This window comes from Penaeus chinensis, chromosome 36 (genome assembly GCF_019202785.1).
Source record: "Penaeus chinensis breed Huanghai No. 1 chromosome 36, ASM1920278v2, whole genome shotgun sequence".
Classification (NCBI taxonomy): Eukaryota; Metazoa; Arthropoda; class Malacostraca; order Decapoda; family Penaeidae; genus Penaeus; species Penaeus chinensis.
In genome coordinates this window covers 6,031,590-6,043,023 of record NC_061854.1, presented here as the reverse complement: position 1 = coordinate 6,043,023, position 11,434 = coordinate 6,031,590, and the positions used below count along the sequence as shown (strand labels likewise).

The 11,434-nt window shown below is 32.9% G+C and overlaps 2 protein-coding genes across 2 annotated transcripts in view; one reads left to right on the top strand and one right to left on the bottom strand.

Annotated features, from left to right (window-relative positions):
• Window positions 1-2,540, top strand: LOC125044681 (cell division cycle protein 123 homolog; the record flags this gene model as incomplete). Its single annotated transcript, XM_047641495.1, is given in 6 exon segments — window positions 1-107; window positions 1,087-1,209; window positions 1,353-1,492; window positions 1,613-1,806; window positions 1,924-2,002; window positions 2,169-2,540. Coding segments are annotated over 6 exon segments (694 nt in total), but the record flags the coding sequence as incomplete, so codon positions are not given.
• A 3,771-nt stretch (window positions 2,541-6,311) lies between these two features.
• Window positions 6,312-11,434, bottom strand: part of LOC125044785 (DNA-directed RNA polymerase III subunit RPC8-like) — a 6,274-nt gene continuing 1,151 nt past the window's right edge. The window contains exons 2-6 of the mRNA XM_047641737.1: window positions 10,593-10,713; window positions 9,511-9,694; window positions 8,556-8,693; window positions 7,856-7,983; window positions 6,312-7,153 (exon numbers count right to left, since the gene is read on the bottom strand). Coding sequence (XP_047497693.1) covers window positions 7,049-7,153; window positions 7,856-7,983; window positions 8,556-8,693; window positions 9,511-9,694; window positions 10,593-10,703 — 666 coding nt within the window. The 5' untranslated portion in view covers window positions 10,704-10,713 and the 3' untranslated portion in view covers window positions 6,312-7,048. The remainder of the gene's footprint in view (window positions 7,154-7,855; window positions 7,984-8,555; window positions 8,694-9,510; window positions 9,695-10,592; window positions 10,714-11,434) is intronic.

Genomic DNA, 11,434 nt, shown 5'->3' with positions numbered 1-11,434 from the left:
TGATGAACCCAACACTAGTATTGACTACTACTTCATCCTGCGAAAGTGGATGGAAATCAACCCATCCAACGAGTTCCGGTGCTTCGTAAGAAATAAGGAACTAATTGGTCAGTATATTTTGTTTTTAAGTGTTTTTCATGCATTTTACTCTTTATTCTGATACTTCCTTAAAACATGATTCACCGTATATTACTGGGGATAGCATGTATGTACATGCCATTCCTACTGTGATTTTAGTTTATTAATTGTCTTTACACATAGATGGCTCCACGAGTACTGAGTCCCCAATGAGCCAGTTAGGAGTACTACCTATCTCACCTGGTTACCCTTTTTCCTTGATTTTTAGAAATATTTCCTGGTATCTTATATTGTTGTTGGTAATGTCAGAAACACTGTGATGATCATAAAGTCTATAATAATAACAGCTGCATACATTTTCCGGGCAATGGTGGCTTAATGCACAGAGAGATTATTGTCTTAAGAACTATATAGAAGATTAATAGTTGTACTGGAAAATCCATAATGGCTTATCCAAACTCATGAAAGTATAAGTTGTTGTGTATTAAAGAATCAAGGAGTGTGATGTTGCTACATATACAGTGCATAGTACATATCTTTTAAATATCTTAAAGTATGTTTTTATGTGTGTCTGTACGTTTGTGTTTTTGTGTCTGTATCAAGGGTGTGTGTTGTATATGTATATACATGTGTGTCATAAGTGTAGCCAAGATATAGCTTCAGGCAGTTTCAAGAACAGAGCAATTAACCCAATTGAAAATCGTGTTATTTTCTCAACACATCCTTTGTCCCACAGATTTTGACAACATGTGATATGGTAAAGGTTGATCATATTGTTCTGAATAGGAGTAGTGACATTAGATTGAAGTGAATTAGGGTTGAAATATATTGAAAGATTTACAATGTCTGGCAATTTTTATTGGGTTACATTAAGCTGACAAGCCCTACTTTTCAGATTTATGTTTATTTCATAGTGTTCATATGAATCACATATAAAACTACATATTTGTTCAGTATTTGTTGTTTTCCAAAATGAGGGTTTGTAGAACTGAATGTCTTTTTTCACAGGTATATGTCAACGGGATACAAGCCAGAGCTATGGATGTATTGGAAGTGACAAGACCAGAATTTGCAGTGATATTGTGAGCTTCTGGAGAGAAAACATAGAAAATAGGTTCCCACTTTCTTGTTGTAAGTTGGTTGTGATAATTAAGAATTTTTGTGCATTTTCTTGTTTGGCCATAGATTAGAACATTGATTGTTTTACTGAATTTTATATAATTCATAAGGGAATATAATCTAATTTCATGATATAAATGTTCTTTTTGTTATAGATACTTTCGATGTATATCGCCCAGCAAAAGACCATGTGACCCTTGTTGATTTCAACCCTTTTGGGGAGACAACAGATGGTCTTCTCTTTACATGGTCTGAATTGAAGCAGAAAGAAGACACTAGGCCAAGTACAGACAGAGTATGTGAGCATTTAAGTGCATTGGTGTAATATTTAGCACTGATATTTTATAGTGAAATTTATGGTATTAACAGCTTAATGATACAGTCATGGATACTGATGTACCTCTTGTTTCTGCAGACAATAGAAGAAGTAGCAGAAGAGGAGGAGCAAGAAGGCGATATTATACAATATAACGAGCGAAATCTTGTGGACAGCAACAGGCAAACAGACTCAGTAATAGGAGACACATATAGTTTTGGTGAGGATGGAGACACCTCCCCAGAATTTAGGTATATATCAGATGCCACAGGGGTCCAGCCAAGTCCATACATGTAAGTTCATTGTTATCTGTACATTTATGTTTTTTTTTTTGTTTTTTCATACTACAATATAATCTCATGTTAATATCAGATTTGTATTTGACAATCATTTTTCATTTGTTTCTGCAGGCAGTATGGTTTACCTTTGGATATAGTTGACTTGAGCACTGGCCAGGACCCTCAGAAGTTGATGGATTTTCTTCAGATGGTAAGATATAATTTTCCTTTATTCACCTTTATTCACCTTTCTTGAAAATGAATTACAAGACTGTTCAAAGTTTTTTCTTTTCATACTAAGAAAATATGAGTAATTGTATTTACAGTATATTATTGCACATATGTTATTGAATAGCAGAATGTGTTTCTCCTTTCAGAAAATTCAGAGCGAAGCAGATGAGAGTTCTGACGAGGAAGTGCCGAGTTAGTATTGATGTTGAATGTACATGTTTTTTTTTTCCATAAAGTATGTATGTGTGTGAAAGCAAACTGAGCATGTTACATTTTTCCTTCTGTATCTGTCAATGTAATGTCTTTTCCATTCACTAGCTTCTTGTGTAAATCATCTTTTCCTGTTTATGTTAAGTGTCATTCTTATTGCAGTGTGCTTAAAGACTTTTATTATATGTGTACTATCATAAATTTTCATCTGTTGTCACATGCATAACTGGGAATCTGGCATTCCATTTCATTTGAATGTTATAACAAGTTTTGCACTTGATGTATTAGAAGAATAAATATCAAGAAATTATTTTGTTTATTATCCATATGAGTTAAGATGATTAAGCAGGTTTTCTTAAGACTAAGAATATTTTGAAACCTTGAAATTGCAAAGTTGTAACATCTCCTCTGTCTTCTTTATCTCTTCATCACTAATTGTTTGTCCAACTTTTTGTATCATCCAACTGTTTTGCAATTTAAAAAAGTTAAGAGATCTATATAATAAAGAAAGAAAACCTAGATTTTCCTTTTATTCAAACTTTGCTTTATCAACTTCATAAAATAAGACAAAAAAAAAAAAAAAAAAAAAAAAAAAAAAGACTGTGATGCTATATACGTACTGGAAAATAGCAGCTTGAGATACTATTTGGTAAGTTGCAGATTACTGTACTGCACTTGCTTACCCATAAATTATTTTGTGATAACACCTAAGGGGATCAGCCCCAAAAATAACACATTTGACTTTTTTGCTTTGGCCCTGATACAAGCCTGCAATAATAAAGACCAGTCAGATGATTACGACAAATGTTTACGATAAACTTCAAGTAGTATTTCAACAACCTTGGAGCCAGAATTTTTAATTGCCATATAAAATATATACTAAAGGGAAATGGCTATAAAATGTTTTTGAAATTGAAATTAGAATACTTACCCTCAGGACTGCCAAGCTGAACATATGCTCTTTTGTAAAAGAATGAGAAGTTACCAGAATACCACTTTCACTCGGTACCTAAGGCTGAGTAAAAATGTACAAAGCAAGCCATTGGATCTCTTACAGCCAATCATGGTTTTCTGTAACCTGTACTCTGCACAATACTTTACCATTGCTATTTTCATAAAAGAAAAGTTTCTTACAATCTATATTTCCTGAAAATATGTCCCCCTGTAAGGGCTTCATTGTACCTTCTAGTCTGCTAAGAGGAGATGAAAATTAGGCTCTTAAAAAAACACTTAGACTTTGTAATTATGTACAAAACTTTACTTATTATACAGAACAAAATGACAATGGGGGGGAAACTTGTATATTAGTATACAAATCCATGTTATTTGGTATCACAGTTCAATATGTACACTGTTATAATGATGCACTCAACAGTGTACCTTGTTGGTGGAGGTTGGGGTTACAACTGGAAATAGAACATTTTAGGCTCATCACCTAATATGTTAATAATGTGAAGAAAAAAAAATCACAAATGAAATATAACTAAACTTTTCCTTTGGGCAAGTAAATGCCAAAGAAAAGAATGGAAAGCTTTTTGTAACAAATATGAAACAAAAATACTTTACACAAAGTTGATTTTAAGCACAGATATTTCCCTGCAAACTTACAAAAAATATGGATTAATGTAAAAAAAAAGTTTTTTTTTTAATAAAATGGAAATTATATATATATAATTATATATATATATATATATATATATATATATATATATATATATATATCCATAAACCACTTGTATGAAAATATGCAGCTTTTCAGATTGTTTTCATAGATAATTCCACTTCTTCAGTTGAAAAACAATGCATTTATAGGACAGCAATATTCACAACCAAATATCCAGTACAATGCATCCCATGTAACCTGTTTTCACTGAGCAAAATAATCAATTGAGAAGTATAAAAAAAAAAAAAAAAAAATATCATCATCATCATCACCATCATCATAAAACTACAGCCATGTTTTGAAACTGAATGCTCTAAGAGAAAATACTATACATAAAATAAGAGTATGGAGTTACCATACACTACATATGACCCCCAAACGATGTGCGTGCCTCACTCTCAGTTGATCAGTGAAATAAACTGTTTCCCGGCATGACAGATATCACAATTAGAATAAGAGTGTATTTTGAAAACCTATTAAACACTGGTTGTTCCACTACAGGCTTAAAGATTATAAGACAACATCTATAATCATTACATTATATTTACAAAAATTTACCCACTACTGAGAGTTAGTTTGGACGTATTTGAGAAGAAAGGAGAGGAAAAAAGGACAGAAAAAAGTCACATTCCAAGCTGCATCTTTGAATAAAGTAAGAATTTTACACTTAACATTCACTTTCTGCCCTTACACCCAAGGACTGAATGAATAGCTGTAATATGTCTGTTAAAAAGAGAAAAAAAATGAAAGAAGAGGAAAAGAAAAAGGAAAAAAACAGTAGCAGCAACATATTGATCATATTCAACATTATCATATATTTATATAAGTCTTCAGACTTCATCAGTTTATCAAACATGAGATAATTCTAACATACACCATGCATTACCAAAAGGTATGTTGTGGCAGCTGTGACAGCTGCTATTGAAAACAATGCAGAACATTATTCTATTTAACATTACCTATAGGGCCATGATTTGGACATTAGGTTCAAGTAAATTAAATATTGCAATAATAAAAAAGAATACAAACATCTCTGCTATTCTGCCTTACAAACTTTGTGGATATTGCTACAGCAAGAAAGCAGTGCACCAAAATAACTGTATGTAATGGTAAAAATGTACATAAAGTATAGAGAACATTCCTTATAAATATTGTAATATTCATTACTTGTATTACTTTTACCAGTTATGTTCATATTATTATCAACATCATAAGTTTTAATATCAGCATTATCACATATCCTATCAATTTTATTACTGTATCATAATTTTCATCCTTGTTATTGTTTTTTTTTATGTATGAGAGAGAACAACAATAGTATTAGCAGCAACAATGAAAGTAATAAATGAATAAAAAAAAAATCAAAAAAAATCAAGTGAAATAATAATGGTAATGATAATGGTATTGGTGGTGGTAGTGATAGTGGTGGTAGTAGTAGTGGGGGTGGTGGTGGTAGTAGTAGTAGTAGTAGTAGTAGTAGTAGTAGTAGTAGTAGTAGTAGTAGTAGTGGTAGTAGTAGTAGTAGTAGTAGTAGTAGTAGTAGTAGTAGTAGTAGTAGTAGTAGTAGTAGTAGTGGTAGTAGTGGTAGAAGTAGTAGTGGTAGTAGTAGTAGTGGTAGTAGTAGTGGTAGTAGTAGTGGTAGTAGTAGTAGTGGTAGTAGTAGTAGTAGTAGTAGTAGTAGTAGTAGTAGTAGTAGTAGTAGTGGTGGTAGTAGTGGTAGTAGTGGTAGTAGTGGTAGTAGTGGTAGTAGTGGTAGTAGTGGTAGTAGTGGTAGTAGTGGTAGTAGTGGTAGTAGTGGTAGTGGTGGTGGTGCTAGTAGCGGTAGCAGAAGCGGTAGCAGTAGCAGTAGCAGTAGCAGTAGCAGTAGCAGTAGCAGTAGCAATAGTAGTAGCAATAGTAGTAGGAGTAGTAGTAGCAGTAGCAGTGGTAGTAGCAGTAGTAGTAGCAGTAGTAGTAGTAGAAGTAGTAGTAGAAGTAGTAGTAGAAGTAGTAGTAGAAGTAGTAGTAGAAGTAGTAGTAGAAGTAGTAGTAGAAGTAGTAGTAGAAGTAGTAGTAGAAGTAGTAGTAGAAGTAGTAGTAGAAGTAGTAGTAGAAGAAGTAGTAGTAGAAGTAGTAGTAGTAGAAGTAGTAGTAGAAGAAGTAGAAGTAGTAGAAGTAGTAGAAGTAGTAGTAGTAACAGTAGCAGTAGTAGTGGTAGTGGTGCTAGTAGTGGTGCTAGTAGCAGTAGCAGTAGCAGTAGCAGTAGCAGTAGTGGTAGTAGTGGTAGTAGTAGTTGTAGTTGTTGTGGTTGTTGTAGCTGTTGTAGTTGTTGTTGTGGTAATATTACAGTAACAATAATAATAATATTATTATAATAATAATGATAATTATAACACTGATGATGATAATAATAATAATAATAATAAGAAGAAGAAGAATGATAACAATATTAGTAGTTGTAATAGTAGGAATAACACAGTAACAACAACAACAAGAAAAAGAAGAAGACATGAAGAAAACTGATGATGTGGATGAGGATGAAGATGAGGATGTTGATATTTGAGTACCTTGAAATGTTAAAATTAACATTAGCATCTTCAAAAATGTAGGCCGTTAATATTACTTTTGGTAATAATCTTTAATGAAGATTTTCTTTTCATCAGATATTTAGCTGCTATATACTGACAGTTCCTCTTGCAAAAAGATGCTTTGAGGTGCAAAGTATTCCCATGCAAACCTGATTATATGACAATGAACATGCATATTAATTACAGATACATTATGACTAGTTTTATAAACAATATGAAGTTTAACACAGCTAATATATTTTAGCTATCATATGTAATAGCATTTGCACATCATATCATAGTTGCTCCAGTGAAATAATCTGCTGTTATGTGTGTAATTCAGTAACCACCATGGTTTCCAAGCCATCATCTAATCTACACACTCAACAATCCCTCAGTTTCACTTTGCCTAAACCAACAACAAATAAAAAAACACTATATAACACTTTTGACACACACTTAAAGAGTGTTCATACCTATTCATACGATCACAGACCTATATGTGAACACAGGCTTTTTCTCAGTGTCATTTTTGCAGTTTTGAGAACATGCAAAAAGGGCAGTGGTCTCATAACGCAAATGTGGATGCCCACTGTGGATACCGTGGTCATGCTTCCTCTTCCTCCTCTTCCTCCCTCTCTTCTTCACCCTGGTCACCATTGGCATTTGTCCACCATGACACTAACCCCAAGCCTTGATCATTGATTGCTCCCTGTGAAAAAAAATACATATATGGTGGAGAAGCATTATATTAGTTATTAATAAATATTTCTTCTATTATTTGAAATTTCTTATCTTGTTTTCAAAAATAAAACAAGCACAAAAGAAAATTCCACTACTTTCCATTCTCATTATTCATGTCTCTCTGTCTGCATATAGCCATAACAGAAGTTGATTTAAAAGAAACTATAACTCATAACTCATTGATATAAGGCATATATACTGTCCACAATAGTTTTATTTTGTGAATTTTGTTTACATATTGTGGCTCTATTCACCAAGCACTTAATTAGTAGGCCTGTCTGACCTCACCTGATTTCCCCCCTCGTAAATTGGTATGTATGTCCATGCCCTCCTGACATCAACAATCTATGAAGTCTGGATGCTACTATCACTATTTTCATTTATATATATTAGGCAACTTTTGTCCTCTTACTATGTTATGGAGCTCCAAAACATTATCTTGGGTGAACCTGTTTTCTTGTATGATAAATGCAATCAATGATCAGATACAGCCTTTCAAATGAAATGCAAATGCTGCAGCCAAATGTATTGTAAGCAGGATGATATGCTTTTAATTATTTACTTGAGCAGCTGACCGCAAGCGAATCCCAGCTTGTAGCTTTGTATGAGTGGAGTAAACAGATTTTTATCTTTTCATGTGCTTCATAACTATCATCAAAATTATACTTACAAATACAATGTAGGGAATTTTTCCTTCCTTCCTGTCTGCTACTGCACCATCTCCCTCAGTCATACCAGGGGCTGATGGAGTTGTATCTGTAAACTGCTCTGCTATCACTTTGAAGCGTACTTTTTCCCCTGCAGAAAAGAGATTTGTTGCTTTCATTACCAGACAAGAAGTTCAAGATTTCAAATTGGCAAAACTACACACAGTAAAACCAGCCCTAGTAACAAATTGTATATAATGATTATCTGTCTTTAACAACCTCCCAAAATTCATGATATAAACCTGTATACAATGGTCACCTACTTAGAGTAACCAGTGACTAGGGCAACCTGTTTGCTTCTCAACTGAAACAAATCTGTACACAACCACCACCTATACACGCTCATATGGCTATTCTGCTGGTATGAATTTATTTCTATGTATTTCTTTAAGATACCAACAAAATAGCCCTAGGACAATTCGAGGCAGAGTGTACAAAATGGATGCCCACCTGTCTAGAAAGAACACGTGCCTATATAAAGACCACTTTCTTTGTTTCCTTGAGCAGTCCTTCTGTAATGGACTGACTTTATATATGATGATAATAATAAAACAACAGCACTCTAAAAAACTTTTGAAATAGAGACCTAGCAAAAGAAATACAAACCTAATTTGTAAGTTTTACATTTACTGCTGTTAAATAATAGTCAAAATAGTAACTCACCAATATCCATGAAAAGGTGATGTGTTTCATCATCAGTCTGGTAATCCCACACCCAAGTTCCATCAGTCTCGTCAAAGTGAGAGTTTGTCATCATGGCATCCCGTCGGATATAAACATCCTCATAGAATCCAAGACTTACTGAAAGCAAGGTAAAAGTATATATATATATATATATATATATATATATATATATATATATATATATATATATATATATATATATATATATTAAACTTTCTTAACATAATGCTAATATAACCATTTTTTAAAAGACTGACAAAGGTCAAAACATTTGACAGTCAAAAATAAAAGAATATTCAACTTAACACACAAACACTATTCATTGTGACAGATGTAGAAAAGTTACAAAAGAGAATGTATCTGACTAGTTTTGATTATATCTTCATCAGAAATACACCATGTATGTCTAACAAAAATATAACCAAAACCAGTCAAATACATCCCTTGAATACAAAAATTATACACATAAAAATATATATTTGCACAAGAAATGAACAGTCAGAGCACCTTCATAATGTGTATGATTTGTAACATTGAAATATTAATCTAAGTAATTAAAATTCAAAATTCATTCTTTCATATGTGAAAGTTTCAATGACACTATAACCATGCAATTTTTGCAGTGATAATTACAATTATATTAGTAATAAAACTATTCAAGAAATGGGGTTAAATAGTGAGGTCAAGGAGGCTTAGTAACTGATTCATTGATGACTAAGAACTTGTGGAATCATCATTGCATAAAATACATAAATAAATATATTATGTTTAGTAAAAATCAAATATTGTGGTTAGTGCATGTAATTTATACTTGCTCTCCTAGCACTAATGTCTTATTCTTTAGATGTTTTATCTTTTTTATATATATTCATAAACAGAACCCACACATACATACAAAAAAAGTAAAAAGTAACAATCCCCAAACCATATTTACCTTGGAGACCATCAGCATCTGCAGACTTGATGGTACCCTCTAAGATCTCTTCCATGAATGGTCTAAATACAACATAGCGAAATGTGACACGTGTATGTGAAGCTCCATCACCAGGGAAAATGTATGAGTCTCCCAAAGATGTCACATCAAACAAAGCTATACATAGTCCGACATTCAAAACCACCTGTAGAGGAAAAAAGAAAAAAAAAAGTAAAGAGCAAAGAGGAAATATATTGGAATTTTTTCTATTTATGTTAATCCCTATTGAACTGAATGACAAAAAAAAAAATCTTTTTATCAGGAACTTGAAGAAAAACATTCAAGATCTGTTGGGGAAAAAAAAAAAAAAAAATGGCCCTCATCTTTGCAGGAGTGATGTGGGCTGTGGGAAATGACTGGGTGACAGGGTGTAAAACTGTTTTATTCTTATATTAGTTGGAACTTAGCCCAGCCAGTGCTGTGGTTGACAAATCAGTGTTTTGTTACCCCACACTTCACAGCTTAACAATATTTCATAATACAATCTAATCTTATTGTACAATTCATTTCAAGGATAACCTGCATGGTAAGGGCAAGGAGGTCTTCCTGAAATGCAGGGAAAATTTCAAGGGGGTGGGCTCGACTGCTGGGAGGGTGGATAAAGATTAAATTAATATTGCACTCACAACTTGGAGGAGGAAAAAATCACTGAGGGGTGAGGTTAATTTCAGGGGGAATGAACCTTGCCTCCTCAATAAATCTTGGTATGATAACAGGTGCATATTTTAAAAACTCCATCCAGACACTTGGGTATATTTGTTAAAAATACTATTTACACTTTTTTGCTTATTTCTTCTTTGTAATTACTAAAATTGGGTTGTACTCTTAAATACCTTTGGTGATGATAAGGACTGTTTTCCTTTTTTATTGGAAACTAAAGGAAAAAAGGTGAAACTTTCTTGTGAATAAAAATAATTCAGTACCTCAGATTTTACTCACATCTTTCAAAAATAATCTTAAGCTATTCAATACCTTTAACATGCAATGTAACTATCAAGTGTTATAATAATAATAATGTCAACTAATAGAATAGAACTACAAACCTTATTGGCAAGTTTCCGATTCAGCTCTTCCACCACTGCATCATTAAGTGTTTGGCCAAACAGCCACGGAGGGATACGAACCATGTGCCGTATCTCAGCCAACTGGAACATTATGACTTTTCTGTAAAGCAATGAAAAGTATTAAAACAGTTCTATTGATGCAGTTGTATTTTGCAAGTTGCATTCTACTTGGGAAAAAAAAAAAAAATTCTCATACTTCAACCATAAGAAAATATATATTTATTGACAAATTTATATATATATATATATATATATATAAATTGAAAATTTATACATAAATTGAAGAAACAAAAAGACACTAACTACATATTAATTTCAAATGAGAAGGATAATAGTTCAACTAGATATTAACCCAATAGTTGTAGATGACATGATATGCACGTCCTGATCACTTTATCTATTTTATTTACTGTGTCTACACATAGATGACTCTATGAGTACTTAAGCACCAAGGAGTTGATCATTAGTCCTACTGATCCCATCTATTTACCCTTTTTTTATTTTTGGAAAGATTGTATTTTATTGTTAATCTTTACAGTACGGACACATTAAGCTAGGGGAAATTGATAGCGATATTCTTGTAGAGGGCAAAAAGTTCAAGTCATCAGTATAAGAAATAATCTGCAGATAAGAATGGTAGCACCACAAATAAAGGGAAAAGATCACAGTAAGTGCCACTCAAAGCCTATGTCCAGTCGCTGCTCCCAAGTTTTAGCTCTTTCTTGCTGTGCATACTGAGGTTAAGACGATGTTTCCCTAGGGGGCGTTGGGAATCCCTTTCAGGGACACCAAGTTATGGCAACTTAGGCTGATAAATAAAG